The following is a 24,914-nucleotide window of genomic DNA, read 5'->3' as shown; positions in this document are numbered from 1 at the left end:
TCAGTCGGTAGTTTAGTCACATCAGATCCACCTGATCCTGGAACATGGTTCCTCCGAAGGCCCAGATGGCTGCGAAGACAAAATAGAGCTCGTAGAGATCCTTATGGCTGTCTGGAGGGGTGTGTTCTGGGATCAGGAGACATTCCAGGAGGAAGCAGAGCATCTGGACCATACTCTGCTCAGGAATCGGGATGATCTTCTTAAATCTGGAGCAGGAGAGAAAACAGCACAAACACACACACACCTGATTTACATTTCAAAATACACATTTGGCTCTAGCTGCATTTCCTGAAGCTGAAATAAACGAAAGCTGAAAAAAAGAATAAAAATGAATAAAAACTGTGACAGCATCTCTGTGCAGAGGCTGCATGAAGCACGTAGAAAGTTCATGAATATTAATTAGTTCATGCTGACATTGCTTAATCATAGAACTCTCCGTTATGGGACCTATACTGTAATTAATATTAACGAGCCAAGTGTTTACGATCAGAATTCAGAAAAGGCACGTGATTTTTAACTGGACGGATATGGTCACGACAAGAATCATTCATGACTCTACCTTGACCTGAGCGTGTCGAGGCATGATGGGAGGTACTTGTCAAACAGAATGGTCAGATTGGCTTCCACCCAAAATACACACCTCCCATCTACAAAACACCACACAGGAGAATTCCAGCCTAAACACACAAGTTAAATCATGAAAATAAAAGCTTTGAAATAAAATAATGAGATTAAAAGTTTGGGATCTCATTCAGGGTGTTATTTATTGGCTCAGTGTAATGCAGACTAGGACGTGTTGTACAAGATACTTAAGCTGTAGTTTTTAACTAGATTTTAGTCTTTAATTTATTTGTAGCTTCAAATTGAGGTGATTGTTTGACCGTCAAGCTACCCTTTTAAAAGTAGTTTGCTTCAATTAACTCTACATTACTACATTTTAGCTATAACTACGCTCAGATCTCAATTACAGTAACAAAAAAATCCTGTAGCTCAAATAATAGAGAATGGTTCTAGCAATACCAAGGTCATGAGTGTGACTCCCAGAGAAAGAAAGAGATGGAATCTAAAATAAAATGTCCATCTCAGATACAATTTAAATTGCTTGGATTAAAGTATCTGCCAAAAAATAGCAATAAAAATAATATATATATGTATATATATATATATATATATATATATATATATATATATATATATATATATATATATAGATAGATAGATAGATAGATAGATAGATAAAAAAGCATTTGAACATATTACACTGAATTTTAACCCTGTACACTGAATACCACAAAAAAACTACATTTTATATAATAAAATAAATTAAATTATAATTTAAAATATTTAAATAAATAAAATGTATAAATCAATAATAATAAAACATTAACGTTACAAATATTAATATTCTTATATTATTTTGTACATTGCATCACTGCAAAAAATAAAAAAGCATGCATGACGTGCAAGAATCTGTGACTCATTTTATTAAATTTCATCTGATTCCTAATGCTCCATATGGCATATGAGAGTGGATTTTTTTAGATGAAGGTGTCTGATTAGTACCCATGCAACACTATATTACATCAAACAGAGATGTTTTTTTGTAAAAAACAAAAAACAAAAAAAAAAAAACAACAAAAAAAAAACAAATCTCATTATTGGGGAAGCAGTGTTTTAAATTCCTGTAACATTAGCAGAATCATTACAGTTAGTTAGCTAGTTAGTTAGTTTGAGCACTAACCGGCTCTGGAGACAGTGGCTGGAGTGGCAGTGCGGAGGTGACTGATCTCAAATACCAGCCTCATGCTCGGGTTCAGAGGAATCCTCTCATTACTGGCCAGCGTCAGCACCTATACACACACACACATACACACACACACACACACACACACACACGTGTCATCTCAGAGAAAGGTCACATAAAGGTGAGGCTGGTTTCATGCGCTCTCTTTCATAAAGACACCTAAACTCATATTGAGAAAGATCACATGCTGTCTTGGCTCGGCTCTCTCGGCTTTACCTCGTTATCATCCATTACTGTGTTCAGTGACTCAATCCACATCGGATCGATATCACCATCCAGCACAATCCACTTGGGCCCAGTGTGACTGATGTTGGCCAGCTCACGCATGATATTAGAAAACAGGCCTGCGGGGGAAAAGCACACCTGTTGAGTCTGGCACTGGGCTGTGATGAAAGCACTGGAAACGGCATCGGCCCTCACCATCCTTCCATTCGCGCGTGGCCGGGTTTATAATGCCGAACAGCTCGTCGTTGGTGACTGCTTTGGGGTTGAGGTCGGCCCACATGGCCCTTCGCTTCATATTCTGATAAGTCTTGTGGAGAGACTTGAGGACCTGCGATTTGCCGGTGCCGGCGTTTCCCACCACGAACACGGAGTGACGGACAGCCAGCAGCTCCTCCAGCTGGACCACCTGAAACACAGACACACATCACACTCAGAACACGACCGTTTCGGTGTTTCTGCTATAAAGAGCACACAGGAGAGACAAACTAGCAGGGCTGGCTAAAAGCAGTTTCAGCAGATCCGGCCTGTCAAAGTATCTAGTGGTTTTCAGCACCGCTGTGACTTCACGCCAAACATTTCAAAACAAAAAGTTCGAGAAGTCTCTTCCCTGTGCTGTTTAATGGCACCTCTGGCAAACAGGCAGACAGTGAAGCTGTGTGTGAGTTCAGTTTTGGGAAGGGGCCGGGTGCATCTGCAGTCCCGCAGGAGCGGACAGTCTGTCACTGTGGTATTGTTTTAATAATGCACATCTGAAACAGTTCTCTGTTTCCTACAGTGAAGACTCAATACTGCTAATGAAACATTACAATTCAAACATTTGATGTGTTTAAAGGCAAAGTTTGTAGTGTCTGCACCACTAGCATCACCAGACAGAACTGAATCTACAGCACAAATTAATAAGCTTTGCTCTTCTTTGCACATAAGGAGCATTCTGAGCAGTGTGATTCACTCATGAGTCAGTTATACTGTATTTAGTGAATCATACTCACAGTGAGACTGAGAATCACTCATGTTTCTAACTGGTTGTTCCTGACATGTAGTTTTTCAGTAGTATTTGATAAAAATTAATGAAATAATTAGGGGTTCAAGCACTTTGCCCTGACATCCAATTGTAATTGTTAAGATTTTCAAAGATCGCAGTCAGTCCACAACGTCACCAAGGCTTGCCCGGATTGGCCTAACAGGGGTGCTACAGGGATCTAAAGTACAAAAACTATAACTCCTAAAGTGTTTGTCACAGCTTGTCTTATATCATCAAGATGAACAATTTCGGCTATTTTGGAGTTTTTGAAAAACACTTTTGCAAATTAGTTCTAGGTTTTTCACCTGATTGGAACCAAACCATTGCAGAAAAATTATCTGCAGACTGAATATAAATTATTATAAAAAAAAAAAAAAAAAAAAAAAAAAAAAAAAAAAGCAGAGGAACACCAAAAGGAACCAGAAGAAAACGCAGAGGAACCTACACAAATGAACACCAAAATGTTCAAAAGAGGCAGGGCCACTTTTCCTAAAACAGCTATAACTTTTCTGCCGAATGAGATATTTACACCAAACTTAATACGCAAATGTAAGACCTCAATCTGAGGTCACATAAGAAAAATTTAAAATGCAGTGTCTGGCCACTGTGTGGTGCTACAAAAGGACAAAAACATAAAAATGGCTATAACTATGTATCCGTTAACTTGACAATTCACATGCAGTGTCTGTGTCCAAAGTGCAACGGCTGTCTATGAGCACATTCTTGTATATCAAAAAATGTGTCCGCCATCAGCCAATGAATTTTGTGCACCTATTATATTGGGGTTAACAGAGAGACCAATCAGAATGAAACTTGTGGGCCTGTTTGACTCACGGCCCTTGGTCTGTGAGAAAATTTGAAAGAAATCAGTCACTGGGGGGCGATATCACATTTTTCAAGTGTGTAAACGGCTGAATATTTCGCAACTTTGCACACATACACATGGTATTCATATCATATGATAGATCGTCTCATTCTGAACACCTTTGCATCAGTCAATAAAATTGTTTGTTAAATATTTGAGATTTTGTGAAAAACCTACTTTTGCGAACTACTCCTAGGCTTTCTGAAAAACCCTGAGGTACAATTCTCTAGACTCTCTAGGTCAACAATTATCCAAAAAAAATTGAACTTTACACTTTGGTTAGATACTGTATAACAGGGTCATTTAAAAATGGACATGGCCAATATACCAAAAAGCTAACCTAAACTAAAACCCAAAACTTGATTGATCTAGGTGAGCATATGCAGCATATGGTTCTAAAAAAATGCCACTTTTATATAGATTGTGCTATAAAGGTTGTTAAAACAGTTATACAAACAAAAAAAGAAACATATTTCTATGGTAAATTACAGTACGCACCATAGAATAGATGTAATTTACCCCAGAATTACATTCTATGAGTGACGTGACATACAGCCAAGTATGGTGACCCATACTCAGAATCCGTGCTCTGCATTTAACCCATCCAAAGTGCACACACACAGCAGTGAACACACACACACACCGTGAACACACACCTGGAGCAGTGGGCAGCTATTTATGCTGCAGCGCCAGGGGAGCAGTTGGGGGTTCAGTGCCTTGTTCAAGCGCACCTCAGTCATGGTATTGCCGGCCCAATACTCGAACCCACAACCTTAGGGTTAGGAATCAATCTCTTTAACCATTAGCCCATGACTTCCCCACACGAATATAGTAAATTACATTACGCATGCTTGATCTCTAACGGTATTATATAGTCATTATAAGACATTCCAGATGATAAAAACATGACTTCTATTCAAGGAAATATGGTAGCTGCCAAAACTCTGACGGACATACTACAGAGTGTTTCCTAATGACACATTACAACTGTAAGTACACAAACTGTAGTTTTACCGCGGTTGAAACACCACAATTACATTGCTGGAGCATTATGAGTATGATAAACATTTTTACAGTGAACCGTTTCCTTTCGAGAGCCAAGCGCAGCAGAAGTGCGAGATTTTCCTCTTGGATCTGATGGCATGTTCAATCAATGGCATTGATGCAGCTCCCTGTCGGGCTGTTCAGCGCTGCTTTGGTATCTCTGAGGGTTTGCTGATTGCTGCTTTGATCTGATATCTTTTAGAGATGTGGCTAAAGTCAGACTTAAGAACGCGCCCCATCCTCCTCTCGCACCTGCCCTCCAGCCAATCAGAGTGCAGATGGTCAGACGGGGAGCATTACACTGACCCACGTCTCTCCTCTCACTGTGAAGGGGTTAAACACGCGGTGGATCGCCGGCCTCTGCTGATGGAGTGCTGTTATGTTGTTTCTGTGGCTCTTTGACCCGTGTGAGATTGCACTTATTTCCCCTGGCTCTGCTGAACGCTGCGGCTGACATCCAGAGCTCGTCCTAATGCTCAGAATTAGAGGCGCTATTACACTGTAATTCCTGCTATCTTCTACTATCCCAAACTATCCACAATAAAACCACATCCAAAATGCTTTGACACTAATGTCTATTTGCTTGAAACACAACAGCAGGTTTATGGCTCTAAAAGGAAGACAATGTGCAACCCGAAGAAGAAAAAATGCTAGCGTGGCATGGATCAGGACTGGACTGGTTAAGTGGATGATTCTTTGAGTCCTGATGAACCTCCAGGCTGCCTGTCAATCACAAACTGACGAGAGGTCAATAGTTATCACTAGTCCGAAGATGTAAATTTCGAAATCGTTGTTTTGTTTCTCCTCAAACGATACTAATCTCAAAAGGGACCAGAGTAAGTAATGTGCCAAAAAATGCACAAATTGACAGGCTGTCTGGAACAGAGTATGAGAGCGGACTGAAACGACAGCAATTTCCCATCAGTGCTCGAAGTGTTCTGATCGGCTTCTTCATTTCTCATTCCTCGATGAGGACAGAAAGCCTGGAGCGAGAGATGACGCTTGCTTTCAAAACACCTCACACAACTCCTGTAGCAACACTTAGCTGATTAATCACTATATTAAGTCATTGGCTGTCCAATGTTTGAAATTACCGATATCGTTTGTTGTGACTGTCAAATAATGTTGATCATTTTAAAATTGATTAATGTCCACTTGGTTGATTAATAGACTCTTCTGTCGATTCCAAATTCTACTGACATTTTTGTCAATGGATAATGAATAAATTTCATATTATGTTTTTTTTTTTTTTTTTTTTTGATGAATTTTGAGTAAAAATGTAGCATAAAATCAGTGGTGGATGACGTACTCGAAATAATATACCATATAGTGATGATTTGTTAACCGATTCAGCAGATTCATTAGAAAGAATCAATCAGTTCATGAATCAGACATCGTTCTTGCATCTCAGAGGAAGCGGTGAATTCTTCAGTTTGAAATAAGGAGGAATTATATAGTTTTATGAAATGAAGTGGAGAAAATAATATTATGCAATATAGTGAAGTAAAAGTTTTCCAAAATAAATATACAGATAGATCAGTATATCAGTATGTAGATCACCTTCAGAACAAAGTTGTCCTCAGCCTGCAGCTTGAGATCCAGCACAGACTGCTTGACGAATTTCTCAAAGTCCATGTCCCGTTTGCGGGGCACGTCAAGCGCTGGGAACAGATCCCCGATCAGGCCCATGAACACAGGCATGTCGTCAGTCACGATCTTAGGGATGTTAAAGTCTCTCAGCGCTCTCATCAGCACCTGATCCTCCGCTCTGCTTGGATCTCCTCTCTTCAGCGACCCGGCCACAACCAGCACCGACTTAATGGCCCGCAGGCCCCAGTCATAGTGATCCTGAAACAGGACGACACAAGAGAACACAATGAGAGAGAGAGACTGAGAGAGAATCAGTCACAGAATCACTAAGGCTAATCACCACCAAGTGGAATCACAGAATAACAAAGTGGAATCAGTGCAGCTACTGCAGCTGAAATGCTGTTACACATTAATAACTAGATGAGGAATGTTTGATGACAAACTTTGATGTTGGCTTGACAAAGCCGGGACTGAAAGTTTAAAATAACTATAAAAAGGTTTAAGTTTGAAGGTTTTACTCAGAGAAGTTAGAGAAAGTCAATAAAATAACGCTAACATGATTTAACGCATTGTTGTCATGTTGTAGCATTGATAACATGATTTACCACAATGCTAACATGTTTTAACATGTTACTAGAATAACTTGACTTATAATATTGGTTGCATGTTTTAGCACTCTGGAAACATCTTTTAACATGTTGCTAGCATGTTTCTAGCATGTTTTACCACATGGCAAACATCTTTTAGCACACTGTTAACATGAATTAACATGTTGATAACGTTTAACATGTTTCTAGCATGTTTTAACACTATGCTTACATTTTGTTAGCACAGCTGCATCTCACTTCATCCTCCAGAGGTCGCATTTGAAGGCTGCATACATCATTGGGACATTCTCATTTAAGAAAAGTAACCATGAAATTGCAAAGTAAAAAAATAAAATAAAATAAAAATTACATCATTTAACATCTCACAAGAAATAACAATCGATTTTATTGTGGTTACTTTTCTTAAATAAAACATCCTTAATGACGTACATGCAGCCTACAAATGCAACCTCCAGAGGGTGCAGCCTCCGAAAAAAGAAACATGCACATGGCTAACATGATTTGGCATTTACTAGTATGTTTTAAGACATGACTAACCCTTATCATGCTGCTAACAAACATTAGCATGCTGTTAGCATGTTTTTAACATGCATCTAGCATGTTAACACTATGCTAGCATGTTTCTGATGTTTAACATTTTCAACGTTGTTGCTAGTATGTTTAACACTATGCTAGCATGTTTCTAACATGTTCAATACATGGCTAGCATGAATTAGCATGTTGCTAGCATTTTAGCATGTTTATCACTGTGATAGCGTGTTTCTAAAATGTTTAGCATTTTCAGCATGTTGCTAGCATGTTTTAACATGATTATACCACATTTCTAACATGTTTACAACACGGCTAGCATGAATTAGCATGTTTCTAACATGTTTTAGCACATTTCTAACATGAATTAGAATGTTCCCTGTAATAGTGATCCTGAGAAAAACATGACATGACAAAAAACGAGAAGAGAACAACAATGAGAGAGACAATGCAGCTACTGCAGCCAAAATGCTGTGAATTATAAAATCTTTGATTTCTCACTTTCACAGTCTGTAGTAGATGTACATAAAAACTATTTATAGAGTAGCAGCAGTATAATAGCGGGATTGACAACATCTTTATTAGAAAGAAATTGAGAGTCTCATAACATCACAATCAAATAAAATCCCAATGACAGATAAACAAACGGCTGAGAAGACTGCTCTGGCTTAACAAGTCAAAGCCTTTATGTGACACAGCTGCTAACTTAATTGGAGCAATAGTGTGAGGCATCTAGACCTGTTTGGAGAGCAGCTCCTTGCACAACTGATAGAGAGTGATGAACTTTCTAGCCAGAAGTCGAGCCTCAAGGAAACCCTCGGCCACCAGCATGATCTCACAGATGAGCTCGAAATCTGGCACCACCATCGCACACGGCCTGCGGAAACACAACGAAACAATATTATGACTGAATTAAACGTAGCATACATGCAGATCTGGCCTGTCACACTTACATACAGTCTGTTATACAGTAACTGGCTATAGACATGTATTTACACACGGCTTAATATAATATAATATAATATAACATAAATATAATATAATATAATATAATATAATATAATATAATATAATATAATATAATATAATATAATATAATATAATAAATAGGCATCACTTCAGGAAAACAAAAAACGTAGTTGTAAGTGTTCATCTGATGGAGAACAACACCTGGCTGGAGATGCAGCTCATCTGTGTTTAAGAGCGTGATGTTTATAAAAATGTATTATGTTCATGAGTTTGCAGCCACAAATAAACTATAGGCAGTCAAATTAAAATGTGTTTGTGAAAGCTGACTCTACAGAGGAAAACAGATCTAATGGGAAAAAAAGTTTTTTTTTATTGTTTGAAATGCAAAAAATCTTTTTAAATCTGTGTTATAAAGAAGCACAGGTGCATCCAATCTCCTTATAACCAGGATGCAGATGTCGATATTCAAACCGGCATATTTCCCCTTTAAAAGCAAATGACACCTAATGAAATGCAAATCCGCAGCGCACCTGAAGAGAGCCTTGAGGTTTTCTGGCAACTCAGTCCTGCCGGCATAGCCCGGGTTCATGGTGATAAAGATGCCCACCGACGGGACCAGGTTCACATCCTCGCCCATGAAGTTAAACCTCTTCTTTTTGTCTCGAATGGCATCTTGAATACTTTTGACCTGATGGATCACACATCAGTAATATAAATGTAAATGGAACAGAATGTATGTTAGTTGCACTTTAACACCAATGAGAAAGAGAGAATAAATCAACACAAGAGAGAACAAAGAGCACAACAGGGAGCTGGATGTCAAAATCTCATTCACTTTCTTAATAAAAATAAAACTTTAAGCGAGAACAACCATGAGCTCTGAGATTGTTAGTGGTTATTTAAACATCTGATAAAGGCGTAATGCAGATTGTGTTTAACAGAGACACTTGTTTATCAGAGAAGTCAATGTTAGTATGAAAAGCCAAACTGAGGCAAAGGAGCTCAGCAGAAACTGCTTGCTAAAATCAAGCATTACAATGTTTGTCTGCGACTTTCTGTTTCTGTACATGTTGGACTGTTTTGCAATAAATTTAAAAACAAACTTTTTTGCATATACTGTACATAAAAAAAAAAAAATTAAAAAATAAAGGGAAAAATAAAAGAAGAGAAGGAACAGAAAATGATAAATGTAAAAACATTAATTAAAAAATAAAGGGAAAAATAAAGAATGCAAAAAATAAATGGGAAAAACTTCAAAAATCTAATTTACATCTATCAGCTACAACAAAAAAAAAAAACTTAAAACAGTATTTTTATATTTATAATCAATAAAAAACTATTTAAAAATGTATTACTATCATCATTACTATATGCTTCATGAAGAATTAGTTTGTACGGCACCCGCACAGTGCTAGCAGGAAAAAAATAGTAGGCTAAATCGTGTGCTCGATTTACTATTTCATTCCCTTGATTTATAAATTGTGCACACGATTTACTAATTCGTTCCCTCGATTTGCTTAATGGTGCACATGATTTATAAATCTAGAGAATGAATTAGTAAATTGTGCACACCATTTAGTAAATCAAGGAACCAATTAGCAAATCGAGGGAACAAAATAGTAATCGTGTGCACGATTTATTCATTTTTTCTTGCATGTTATGTGCGGGGCTCCGTAAATCTGAGTATTTAGCAGATTTTTTATTTTTTTTTTGCAAATCAAAGTGACTTTCCTAGAAATCCAGAGCTGTTTGGTTAATGGTTAAAGTCCTGTTTTAAGATTTTTATAAATCCTTTTAGAGAAAATCAATGTGAAAAAATCCTTCCGGAAGCAAGGCCACTGAAAAGTAGGTAGAGCGGTTACTCTCTATAACTCATTTACAGCCTGCAGTACAAGAGGCATGTCTTACTAGGACGTAAATCTGTTTAAACAGCCAAATCCTCATTCCTTTCACTCCGTCCACGTACCTTGATTAAATAATCAAATAGAATTTTATATTACAAATTCATATTAGCCACTGGTCAATGTGGAGAGAGAGGAATGGGAAGCACGAATGCTAGATCAGGATACAGGCAGGCTGTGCTTTAATGGAATATTTTATGAAGCGGAAATCAAAAAAAGATCTAATTGGATTACAGCGAACGGTTAGCCTGTCAACACCGCTCGAAGAACGGTATACACACTCAAACAGAACTAATACACACGCTCACAGAACTGTCTGATAGAGTTCAGGCCGCTAGCAGATGAACACTGACAAATAACATTAAGAGTGAGTCAGATATCGCTGAGAGCTGATGGAATAAGATACGAGGTTTTACCCTGCCATGGCCTTACGTGAACTCCAAAACTCACACTATACACTGCCTTCATGAATTTTACATGCTGTTCTATAGCAGAGCAGCTAAGCCAAGCACAGGCGTGCATTAAGAGCTGAAACAGCAGAATAACCTAAGAGGGTGACCGTGACACAAGAGTGGAAATTGCTGGGAAAAATTAAAGGGTTTGGGTACTCAAAAATAAACATTTAGATATCTTTAATATCTTTAATTATCTGACTGACTTTGTTCTGAGGAACTCAAAAGCAGATGTTTACCAAAATGTCCAAGCTGCTCTTTTCCAAACAATGAATGGTGACTATAGGGTCTTTCACACATAAAGTCTTAACTGGTGAATTAATGGAATATTACTGTTAAGAGATCATGTGTGAACAGGACCTTTTCAAAATACCGTTAAAAGCCAATTTACCACCAACTTCCGAGAAGTTGTAACGAGATTACTGGTGATGTGCTCCGTGTGAAAGCAGAACGAGATTACCGGTATGAACACATACAAGTTCAGAACTCGTCTACTCTGGGCCAATCATAACATTCTGATGCAGATGTCGCATTTACTCCATGCTGTTAACGGAAATCAAACAAATGTCTAAAGTCATCTAATATGATGTCTCTTGGCCAAAAGCAGCTGCATAAATGTGAACGTTTGACACAAAAATAAAAACATTAACAAAAACACTGATGTATGAATGTTGCTTTACCAGTAAAAAGAATAAACGCTATTGCCTGTGTGAACAGTGCATTTTTGCATTTACCAGTAAAGGCTTTCTGGTAATTTTACAGCAATTTACTGGTACTACAGTATGACTTCAAAAGTTACTTTTAAACCTCCTAAAAATATTCAATTATATTATTAATTTTACTATCACTATCAGCACTATGGGATGAGAACTAAAGTAGAATTGATCTGAATAATGATACTGGTATTGATGATGTCTCCATCACCAATAACTATGTCTCGTATTGGATGAATTTTAAATCTCTGTTATTTTCCTGTTCATTACTGTGAAACTGCTTTGAAATCAACTGTATTGCATATAGCGCTACTGTGTTTTCTAGGATGTTTTTGGTCCTGGTCCCCATTGAATTCCATTGTGTGGACCAGAGCAGCTCAGACATTTTTCTAACCATCATGTGCATCAATACAGGTTTGAAGCACCATGAAAGTGTGTAAATGAGGACAGAATGATCATTTTTGTTTCCTGGGGCCGGATTCATGAAAATCTTCTTAAGAAATAAATTAAGAACTTTCTTAAGATAAATTCCACGAAGTTCGTAAGAATGTTCTTAAGTGCAATTCTTGAAAAAGTCTTAATAAGTTCTCAAATGTATTCTTAAGAACATCTTAATTTTTTTCTTAAGAAGAAAATAACGTCCGTTATCTGAATTAATACATGACGCACTGATAAACTCACACTTTATTGTCTTTTTGCGCTTCCTGCAGATTACCCTAATAATCATAATAATTTTATTTTTTATTTTTTATTTATTTATTTATTACAGGGACAGTGCATATTAATAAACATTTCTGTCAATATGCCAGAGTTAGCCAGAAGGCTATTTTTCATCTGCAGTCCCAGGACAGATGTTAAAAGTCACCCTAAAAGACAGTAAGAATACATATAACAATAAAAAAAAATACAATACATTTAATAAATCCTAGTATGTTAAAAAGTACAATCGAAATACAAGAAACGCGTCCTGAGCATTCATATGCGCTGAATACTGCCAAAGATTATGTCGCATTTATAAGCTAAATTTAAGTTCAATTAAAGCTCCCTATCTGACACGTTTTAGATTTGCTACTGAGTTTTGAAGTCAGTAGAAAGTAGCGTCACACATAGGCTAATCATGACCGATCATGTTTACACTCGTGCACATCCCTAGTCCTACTACGTATTATATGTAGCTGTTGTTGTAATGGTTAAATATAACAATTAATTTGAAATAACCCAATAAATTTATTAAATAATTCCTACAGTTTGGGATTTAGTCTGGGGCCGTCCTAAATTTAAGATGTTATTACGATCATTTTTAAGAAGATCCTTTTCAAGAATTTGAATTCTTCTTAGAAGAAAGATACGAATATTCTTAAGATGGGTTTTTGGGAATACAAAATATTCTTAACTTTTTTCTAAAGTTAAAAAATAAGAAGAAAACGGAAGTTAAGAAGAAATTTCTTCTTAAGAATGTTTCTTGAATCTGGCCCCTGTTCCATGAATTGCCTGGCTTGACAACAGCCTCGTTGTTCATAATTAATGAAAAGATGAAAACGAAGTGGCTGATATTTGGGGACCCTCCTCTGTAAACCCGTTCCCTCCCATGATGAGCGGCAGCGAGGTGAACGCTGCAGCTGGTTCATTTGTCTCAATACTGATACGTCTGGAGGCCCTTCTGTTTGTTTTAGCTTAACCAAATGGAAAATTGATTCTATCTGTCTTCGTGAGAATAAAATCTCAATGGACTAAATCCCAGAGAAATATCCTCCTACTTAAAAAAGGCAGTCGCTTCCTGTCAGACGCCTCGCTATCATTACTCTGGTGTTCTGATTCACTGTAAATTGTTCTTCGTGACAGCTGCTCTCTGAAAACACTACACAAGAAAAAGGTAATTCATTTTGTATCATACCTTTTCAATGTCCTGACATTTCAGACAAGTCTTTCTTGCTTTCAAAGGAAAAAGTGCACCTTTTCAGGAATTGGCCATTAAAACCCATCGCACTGTATCACAACAAAATGCGTCTCAAGATGAATGAGCAGCTACACATCAGACTCTTTATAATCATGCCCATCATCATCTTCAACATAATAGCCATTGTGAGCAAATTACGTCTGCCAGTGTTATGAAGATGATTCATTCGACTACAGTACACTACGCTGCAGCATCTTTGTGTAAACTCTGAATTGCAAGGCATAAAATCTCAATGGCAAACAGCAGATGCCACGACATTATGAGATGATGTGACATATAAGCAGCTCATATAACCGTTGAGTGAATCATAAAGGCTGGATTTTTCTCATGCAGTGTTTTCCTGATGGATTATATCTTTATTTTTAGGCCAAAACATTCCCAGGTTGCATTTCGAGTAGTGCTGTCAATTTAACAGTTTAATTTGGTGCAATTAATTATGGAAAAAATAATGCATTCAAAAGATTCAGCCACCCCGTCCAGACCTGTCCATCATCTTACATTGATGCAGTAGCTGATGAACCTGATGCAAGACGACTGACTTCATGATGAAGTCTATTAGAATGCAGTTTTATGAGTCTAAAATTCAAGATATGAACTCAAAAAAATTACCCTTATATTTAAATCATATGATATAGATCAGTAATATCACACCAGCAAGAGTGCAGTTTCTCCCCAATATCTGCAAAACTGCAAATGTGAAACTGACTTATACAACAGTTCAATAACCAAGAAGCTTCAGACACAGTTTAGACACAGTATTGTTATTGTTGTACTGAATATTGTTTTGATAAATTTCACAAACAGTTCTAGAGAGTTCTGCTAGGGCTTTATAGGTAACAGTTTCATTACCAAAACTGTTCAAAAACAGATAATATTGACAATATTGTGTCTAAAATGTAACACTACAAAATTTACTGTTTATTGAACTCTTGTATTAAATCAAAATCACATTTGCATTCGTGCAGATATTCAGGTGGGGGTGGGGGTCATCTCTTTTGCTCGAGGTTTTTGCGAGCTGCTCTCAGGTAATGTCAGCTACAGAAATGTATCTTCATAAGTAAATCTCCATTTTATGCATAAGTAACTTTCTAGGTTACTACATCTAGTTTTGACGTTCATCAGGGGGGATCAAGCCTTCTTTAAGGGGATCAGATATAAATCCATTTATTGTCATTATTTATGTTGAATCAAAATATTTCTTCCTTAAGCTACTTAAAAAAACAATTATAATGCTAATGTCAACACAAAAATTCAATTACAAGATAATTTGGGGATAACTTCTTAGCCCATACTCACATGTGATTATTTTGCAATTCATTCAATTATTTAATTGGTGCATCGTATAATAAAACAACCCTAGTTTCCAGGTTTCTAAGCCAATGGCATAAATCGGGTTTATGCTGTTGTTTATTCATCAGGGTGTAAGTCACTCACCTGCACCGCCACCACTGAAAGCACCTCCACCGAGATCCTGTTGAACTCGTCGAAGCAGCCCCAGGCTCCAGTCTGCGCCAGGCCTTTGTAGATGTTGCCACACGACTGAGAGAGACAGATCGAGCGAGAGAAAGCACAGAGTTATGGGTGCATCGCTCGAAAGCATCAATCGCAACAAACAGAAGCATGTGAAATTATGCTGGCGTCTTTTGTTTTCTAAAAACGTGCTCACGGTTCCTGCTCTGCCGAAATTCCAGCTTATAAACAAGAACAACAAATGCTAAGCAGACGTTTTCTGGATGGATGAGTAGCATTTGCAAACTCGCATTCATATTCTGAACACTCTGTGTGTGTGTTTGTAGTGCTGGCTGAGATGTGATGAGAGATGACCGGGGATTGATTTTGTGCGTCTGTGATCCTGAGGCCGTCTTCTCTTCTCTGCAGTCACAGCAGAAGAACACTGCGTCTCTATTATATAGAGTGCAGATGAGGCCTGAATACAGACATGGCTTCAGATGTAAATAAAGATGGTCATTAGAGTGAACTGAATTGATATGAATTATTAACTTTTGCCTTCTAGAGCTGCTTTACAACTGAACTGACTTTTTGTCACAACTGATGGATTTTACAATGTTGACACTGGGATCGGTTAGCAATGCCCCTGGTTTTTACTAGTGCAACAGAATACTCAAGTCCCATTGCATTCCTGTTTATTCATCATGCTGGAAATGGAAAATTAAATCAAGCACATTTGCATTGCCTGCATTCGAACACAGGTGGTCTACATAACCCATATCAGTAAGATCTGGCAAATGCATATAAGAAACAGCATAACCCAATAAACAAAAGCCCAGGAGCGTGCACAGTCGTGATATTCTTTGTTCTCGTCACCTTGTAGTCCATCTGCTCAGAGCAGTTGAAGACATAGACCATGATGCCGAGGGCCCGGCCCAAGTCCTTGGTGGTCTCGGTCTTCCCGGTGCCGGCCGGACCGGCAGGGGCCCCGCTCATAATGAGATGCAGTGACTGCGTCAGAGTGATGTAACACCTGCGTTTGAGCCGAGAAAAACACACTGCAGCAAAACAAACACAAATGTTCAATAGCATAAAAACAGACTTCCTCAAATTCAAGTATTTGCCAGCGGCTAAAGTCCTGCTATTACAGTGTGCTTCTGATGTGATCAGCCTGAGCAAACAACTCGATTCTGGGAGACAGAGCTCTGCTAAATGGATCAGGTTTTACCTTACCTTTAACGCTGAGTTTGGTATATTTACTGATGGCCTGTGTACAGAACAGAGGTGTTTTATGTGTTTAAGTAAGGCTATTTGACAAGCCTTTAACCCTGCAGAGTCCTTCAGTAAAGATCATTTGCATTAATAGGTGAGGATGGCGCGGTTTTATGTGATTTACACAAACAGGCAATGCTCCTGAATCAACATCCTCTGCTGGATCAAGAAGAACAGTCTAATGCTGTTCCTCTTTAGTGTATCGAAAATGTACAATACCACCATAAAAATCAGACATACACGAAAATTAATTTACACCATATTTCTAATATTCCCATATTTCTTAAACTCATATATTCCTAAACTCATTTTGGCCGATACCGATATATTCCTTTTGTTAGGAAACAACACCAAGTCTCTCCTGTGCAGAAATTATAAGCAAAATATTTTTAATTTTGTTTAGTTTTTAACAAGAACTTATTTGTAATAAAAAAAAAAACAATAAAGGTATGAAGGACAACACAACAAAGAATCGAAAATAACTATAAATAAACTACATATCAATCAGTGCATTTTTTCGCCAGAAAGATGACCCTAACATTTTATTTTAAGATTTAACATTTGTAGATGGTCTAAAGCAAAAGAGGTGTAAAAATTCTGAAAATCTTTTAGAGCTTATGATTTTTTTAAAAAAATAAAACATATTACACATTAATGAATAAATCAGTATATATAAAATTATTTAATTTACAAGTGTCATGTTTGTGATTTTTTGTCATGTAAGCTATAGCTTCTGACCTTTAAATCAAAACCTACTCATTTTTTATGACATCAATTACTGCTTAGTTTAATCAGAAACACTGTCTAAATGTTATTTGTGTCAGCTATTTTACTTTTAATTTAATTAGATGTATGCCAACAGCGCCCCCCTACAGATTAAAACTCCTTACTGAACTGCTCCTTACTGCACGTGCTATTACTGTTTACTCTATCATACACCAAACGTGCTTTCTCAGTTTAAATGCAGCGATCCAAAACAGAGAATCTAATCATCATTCAGACAAAACTTTGCTTCAAGAATGCATCTAGCACACCCTGAGCACATGAGAGGTTACATGTTCATCTTATCGGCAAGACATATCGGCAATTTTTTTTTATATCGGGCCATGCCGATATTTACATTTAAAACCATTATCGGCTGATTCCGATATCAATCCGATAATATCATGCATCCCTATAATAAATGTATTTACTGTCACTTTTGATCAGTTTAATGGAAAACAAACAAAAAGAAACTTTTCCCAAACTTTTGAACAGTAGTGTAATAATGTCTTACGATCCCTAATTTATCACGCAAGTCTATTGGTATAGTGTTGTTTAGCTTGCGTAAAGTTCTGATTTTGTTCATAAACTAAGCAAAATACAAGTGAAATATTTTGGGAAAACTTATTTACAGGTTAAGTAAAACAACTATAAAGTAGGCACCTGTGCACATGAATGACGTTCAGTGGCCGCCCTATCTTAATGGAGCCATCTGTGCCCCGGTGTTGTATTTTTGCATCGTCTCGGTTCGGTGTGAATGAAAGGCAGACGTGTGACTCGGTCAGCAGAGCTCAGAGACTGGCCATATGCTCAGGAAAGCACACTGTCATTGATTTGACTATCAAACAGCAGCGTGTCTGCTTTGTGATGGTTTCAAAGGGTTGAGACGCACCCGCCTAAGCAACCTGCCATCTTCCTTTAGCATAAGGGCATCTGATGGGACACGTTCGCTCTCTAATGGCTCCTCAAATGAGTCACTCCAAAGCTAAAGCTGTGTTTTTCTGGCATCTCACCTGTCTGTGAGTGGTGTGATGACTAATCGTGGAGTGTTGCCCAGATACTCGTATGAATAGAGGAACTGGGCGTCGCAGATGTTGGCGAAGCAGTGCTTCTCTCTCTCACCCCAGCGGTGCCGCAGTTGGGACAGCCAGAGAAAGGCCTGAGAGTTCTCCACCTGAGGGAGATGATTATGAAGGATTAGCATGAAGAAAATATCCCACCTGAGCTGGATAAAAACATTAGTGCGCATCTGAGCCACTCTACGGCGCTTTCATTAGGCCTTCTATTCTACTAAACCACGGGGCTTCAAGAGAGACCAAAATATGAGCAATCACATGAGAGCACATTGAGGCTTGGATTATTATGGAGGCAAATAGAGGCAGTATTGAATATCCTCTTATGAGACGCCTGCAGGCTTTTTCACATGACTAACGCTAGTGCTGGTCACTGCAGTGAACTCATGCATCCGCTGCAGCATTCACCTCATGCACTGTAATGCACTGCTCAAAGCGCAAACCATTTCAACTCTGGTCTTTTGAAAGCCATCGTTGGTTTTCAGATGATTCGCATGACTTATGCAAAGCGTTTGCAATAAATTCTGATTCTAGTAGCATTTAGGAGAGTCCCTGAACTATATCAGAAAATAAAAAGTAGGTAACACTTTACTTAAAGCATTTATATATAATGCCATATGAAAGTATTTTATTGCATTACTTATTGTCTTGTAATGCACCTTATAATGCATTGCCTGATTTCATGAATAATAATAATAGTAATTACATTAATACATTATAACACTTATATATTCAGTGAACACACCTTTAGAAAGTAGATTTCATTAAAAAAAACAACCAATTTCAGATTGCATTTTAATTTGGTTGCAATTGTTTATGAAAAATATAATGCATTATAACGTACATTATTGAATACTTTTATAATGCATTATACATAAAAGCTTTAAGTGATATCAAAATTTCAAATGAATTCAGATTCATTGCAGTTGTTTTTTTGTTTTCACATTTAGAGTTTTTAACAGTAAGAAAAAAAATGTGTATAGTTTTGTGAACAAAAATATTTATTCATTATTTCTAAGCGTTTATCTCTCTTCTCTTGCATTGTGAAATATTCTAAAGAAATACATATTTAATTTCTTCAAAACAATTTTGATTATGAAAAGCATGAATAAAATTACACTTTGAGTTTATATTAACTGAATTGGAAATGTTTATGCATCTAACTTTAATAGTGAAGATAAAAACAATTCTACTTAATACATGCAAAATATTGTCCTTATAATATATCAATTGCTTTGGCTTTAGTACAATGACAATATTGAATAATCATTTAAATTACTTCATTTTGTCTTTATAACATAAATCTTACTACACTACTATGCTTTAGCCTGTCTGACATTAAAACGTTTTGCACACCCCCTGCAGTAGATTACAAAACAACAAATGTTTAAACGATCTTGAATTTGTTGCAGTTTTCATTCATTTTTTTATCCTATCATATTATCATTGAGTGAATCCAATATATGAGACCAAATCACATGGGAGCACACTGAGACTTTGATTTTGGAGGCAGTATTGAATCTTGTCTTAGGTACTCATCTGCAGATATCTGAAGGAAACTCAGGTCAAGGATGGATATGACAATAGGACAGATGAGACGGTACCTTCTGTTGAATGATCTTGTCCACCACGTCTCTGGCGTGGACGTCAATAGTACAGATGGTCATGACTTTCTGCCGGTCTCCGGGAGTGAGCTGGCCGATCAGCATGGTGATGAGGGTGTTTAACTGACTCACTTGCTTTTTATAGTACTCCTTCATTGCATTCTCATATCCCTCCTCCAGTCTGGAGAACGCCATTCCTACATCAGTCGTCCACCAGATCTGAGTACAGGTGAGCGCCACCTATCCAAATAAGAAGATGCTGCATTTCTGTTCTGCACTAGGCCGAAATACATGATCAGCATAACGATAGTTAAATGTAACATGAATGTCAGGATGTCTCAGTCTTGGATTCAGTATGTGAGTCAATGATACTGTATGTTTGTGTCCGAGATAAAGAAATCACATGTGGCATGTTTTTAGAAATCTACTCTTTGTATTTATTTAACATAAAAAAAGAAGATTCTTTTTAACAAGAAAGGTTACAATTTATGACTAAAATGTTATGTGGTGAAAACATCAAGTAAAATGTAATAATATGCATCTTAATTTATTTAAAGGTTTTATAATTAATATATATATATATATATAGATATATATATATATATACATATATATATATACACATATATATATATATACATATACATATACACATATATAATATACATATATATATATATACACACATATATATAGTATATATATATATATATATATATATATATATATATATATATAAGTTACAAATATTACATTTACAAATATCATTATATAACAATGTTAAATCGTCGTTTTTCTGCATGTTGGTTGGACCATGTTTTATTTATATACGTGTATATATATATATATATATATATATTTGCAATTTTAAAACTTATTTGTATTCTTAGGTTTGCCTATTTTTTCTGAGAAATAATAATAATAAAAGTTTCCTTTTCAAGAATTCCCTCCTTTTTTTTTATTCATTATGACATCAGAACATTCAGTTCACTCCAATAATTTTGACCTGTAACAAAGAAATAAAAAAATCAATTTCAATTCTCACAAATCTATTTATATTGGTTTCATATGGTTTTAGGGCTAGTAAAAATCAATAATACATATTAATATAATAATACAACCGTGAATATGTGTGCACATTTATGAAAAGGGTTCAGATACAATTAAATTAATTTTTTTTTTATCTCTTTTTTTTCTATGCTATGACATCAGGCCAGTCATTTAACCTGGATATTTTTGACTAAGCTTACAAATAAATATCAAAATGAGTTAAAACGAAATTAAAATGAAAACATGTTCATTACAGAAGAGGTCTATTTAGTTGTTCAGTTTATGAAGCTACAAGGAAGCGGTCAATGTCACACATTTAATCTGTGACCTAGAAATACTGCAGAATGTCTTCATTTTACATTTTTCACATTCATAAAACTTTTATTCACAGATTTAAATGAGAGTTTGAATCCCAGATTTGGTCTGAAATGTTTCAGCCCCACTGAATAAAATGAATAATCATGATTTAAACACAGACATCCACCGTGGCCCCATAGCTATCGGACAAAATCCGAACTCCCAAAAAGCAGGCTTCATGAGGCTTGATTCTGTAAGCACATGCAGACAGACCCGTGGTGGGCTTACAGATAGTAATACTGCCAGAAATATCTCCAATTCCTCATAAATATTCTCTCATTCAGAGGAAACCGGCCTAGAGATGTTTACAGGCACTGTTTCAGTACCTGAGCGGGATAGTCGAACAGCCACTGCTCCCTAGGCTTCTCCTCATAGGCGGCGACGGCCTCGGTCATCTCATGACGCACGGTGGCCCTCATGCTGTCCAGAACACGATTCAGCCACGCTTCCACCTGAACAAGTGTAACACGGTTCCAGATGTGAGGAGGTTTGGCAGCAGCCTGATACTGTACATTGGTTCCAACAAAAAAAAAAAAAAACACACAAGAACATATAGAAAAAAACAAAACCACAAAATCTATAATATATAGACTTAATAAACAACAGAACATCCAAAAAAAACAACAACATTTTATAACCACATGCGCTGGAGAAAACATGAGTGGTGTTTCTCTCTGAAAGAGCCTGTCTCTGAGTCTCTATGATATTCTGGACCACAGACGTGACTCAAGTACAGCACTGGCCAAAAGTGATGTCCAGTCTAGGAAAATGGACATCTTCACCCTTTATTCAAACATTTGATTACTGGGTCAAAGACAAGATGTCACATTTTGGTGTTTGCATCTGATTAAATTTACAAAACTGATTGTATATGCAAAGAAAACAAACTTTTGTAAAAGCTAGTGGTTTAAAGGATCATGGCAAAGATTATTTTAATTTATATATATATATATACAGTATTTTAGGACTCCACTGTGATCCTTAAATAGAATATCTTGTTCTAAATATGCCTGACAATATTTTCTGGTACTGTATATAAACTAGCTTTCTTTCTTTTTTTTTTCTTTTTTTTTGTAAATCATGGTAAAAATGTATTATAGTCTTTATTTATTGTTCAGAATTAAACAGGACTTTTCTGGACATTAGACATTTCTAATTTATAAAAAAAAAAATACAATTTAAAGCTGAATTAAACTTTTATTGTTTTGATGCTTGAAAATCCATTTTGGTCCTTGACCCTATTAAGGATTTTGTAAGCATATTGTGCAATGAAACATGACAAATTACACCACATGTGCAAAACATTGAGTTCTGCCCTGGAGAACGACTGCTGTAATCAAAAACAACTAAATATTAATAACTGATTATGTTCTTGTATTAGATGTATGCTTAATTTCCTGTAAGCTTTTTGTTTTTTCTATCCATTTTTTTTTAAATAGTAAAATAAAACCCATGATTCCTGGAATTTTTTCTCAGTTAAATAATACCTTAACCAAATTAGTGTTTTCTTCTTCAAGATATTTTAATCTTGTAGGGTCATTAAAAGCAAATATTGAGAAGTATCCTCCCCGGACATCACTTGTGGCCACATTACATCTTCAGTTTAAATCTGTGGGATTATTTCAGGTTTCAATCACTTAGAAATGTAGCAACATGCATCATCTCCACAAAGCACAAGATTTGAGTTATTATTCATGTCTGTAACAATGTGCCAAGCATGCAGCATGTACCACTATCACTATTTCATGTGTCGTCCAATAAATAAATTAATATTTCCTAATTAAATTAACTAATTAAGGTATGCTGCAGAATAAAAACACGAAAAGTCTCTGTCTCTGTAAACAAACTCCTCTAATTGCCCTCATGATCATTTGTGGTGCATTGTGGGTAAATAAGGCTGAGGCTGGCTGTACCTGGCCGGTGCAGTCGCAGGGCAGGTTGAACTGAACATACTCGTCCTCCTTACTGAACATACCGAGCCCCGTCTTGGTGAGCTTTCCGCCTGCGTCTGTTTCAAACTTCAGCTTTGCCATATTGTCAAACAACTTTGACAGATGCTTCTGAACCTGAGGGAAAAAATGTACAGCTTCACAACTGCACAGCTGCTATTTCGGTTCAATTTTGTCCTAATGTGACATATGGGAAACTTGCAGTGTGCCTTCAAGACAACTTAAGGAACCACAATCAACACTGCCATCTAGTGGGTGCAAAAGACAAATAATGGCTGTTGCACTGCAGTTTGGCCATAAACACTACGCCATGCTAAATTATTTTAGGCACATAAACGTGTTTATGTGATGCAGATGTACCTGGTGAGGGTCAGTGCCACTGGACAGGATGTCCAGCAGGTCAGCAGAGGAGATGAAGTAGAAGCGTGGGAAGGCCAAGCGCTTGGTGTCCAGATACTCTGCCAGGGCTTTTTCACAAAGAGACAATCTGCAAGAACAGGTGAATGATGGACACACTCTGAATCTGAGAGATAATCAGTTTAGCGCAAAGCATCACGGTACACTAAAGCATTTCATGTGTGCATTCTGAAATAAGCACTTCCTGAATGAGGATTTTAAAGGAATAGTTCAGCTGCAGTCAGTCACATGACACAAATTATGAAATAATATGTCATTTTTAATTGATCATGATTGTGAATGAGATTCATGAGATCCAGCAGAGGGTTATCAGTGATGATAAAATGAAGTTATTGTATGGCTTCAGAAGATGTGGAATATAGTGTAAGGGAAAATTAAGTTCTTTAGATTAATGATGCTTTATTGGCCTTTTTTTGATGCCGATAACGATACAGTACTGTATATTAACGTGTAAGGCAGCACACAAAGCACTGCAGTTATGGCCTCTCCCACCTTAAATGATCAAGTGCTTAAAGTTGGAAGGATTCTGATTGGCTATCATTGATTTTATTATTCATCAGCTGGACAAAAAACACTCCTAAATTCATCACAATAAATTATCCTTTTTCCATAACAAAAAAATAATAATTCTAAAACACCTTTCTCTTAGAGTTATATTTTCTTCTTCAGTGTATTTGATTTGTTTTTCAGGACAAATATCGAATCATTCTTAAACCAAGATACATTTCGAGAAGCAAAATGGCATCACATATTCAGTCTTAAATGTGTCAACATCAGATACAAAATTAGCAACAAGAAAAAAATTGTCTTGTTTTAAACATAATTTTGATGCATTTTTCAGAAAACAAAGCCATTTTGATTCTCAAGTAAATGTATCTAACTGATTTAAGAATGTTTAGATATTAGTGCTGAAAAACAAGACAAAAGTACTGAGGAAGAAAATGATTATTAATTCATTATATATTTATATTTATTTATTTATTTTATTTTTTGCAGTGTAGAGCGACTATTAAAACTTTATAGCTAGTGTTATAGTTTAAAACATTTGGAGCTGGAACAACATAAGGGCGATTAAATAGTGACTCAGTTTGCAGAGAGGAACAGAGAGGAAGTTTTTAAATCAGACAAACTCATAAATCCAGAAAGCAGCTGCAGACCTGCCCTGAATGTCCTCCAGACCTTTGAAAAGCCCGTGTTTACTTTTTACCTCCACAACGCTACATCTCTTACAAACCAACATTCATAACCTCTAAGAAATCAGTATCAATACCATCGAAGCGTTTGGAGTCCTGTGGAGACATTTA

General features: G+C 36.6%; 1 protein-coding gene across 1 annotated transcript in view; it reads right to left on the bottom strand.

The window, feature by feature from the left end:
• dnah9 (dynein, axonemal, heavy chain 9) overlaps nt 1-24,914 on the bottom strand; it is a 101,160-nt gene that overhangs the window by 57,218 nt on the left and 19,028 nt on the right. The window contains 17 exon segments of the mRNA XM_042734899.1: nt 32-206; nt 560-710; nt 1,742-1,850; nt 2,021-2,148; nt 2,225-2,435; nt 6,520-6,807; nt 8,424-8,562; nt 9,185-9,342; nt 15,112-15,216; nt 16,003-16,159; nt 18,174-18,334; nt 19,838-20,077; nt 21,571-21,696; nt 23,158-23,310; nt 23,554-23,680; nt 24,768-24,856; nt 24,858-24,899. Of these exon segments, the coding sequence (XP_042590833.1) occupies nt 32-206; nt 560-710; nt 1,742-1,850; nt 2,021-2,148; nt 2,225-2,435; nt 6,520-6,807; nt 8,424-8,562; nt 9,185-9,342; nt 15,112-15,216; nt 16,003-16,159; nt 18,174-18,334; nt 19,838-20,077; nt 21,571-21,696; nt 23,158-23,310; nt 23,554-23,680; nt 24,768-24,856; nt 24,858-24,899 (2,559 nt within the window).

Source organism: Cyprinus carpio, chromosome B12 (genome assembly GCF_018340385.1).
Source record: "Cyprinus carpio isolate SPL01 chromosome B12, ASM1834038v1, whole genome shotgun sequence".
NCBI classification, from domain to species: Eukaryota; Metazoa; Chordata; class Actinopteri; order Cypriniformes; family Cyprinidae; genus Cyprinus; species Cyprinus carpio.
Note: the sequence above shows the minus strand (reverse complement) of the source record. Positions and strands in the feature narration are given on the sequence as shown.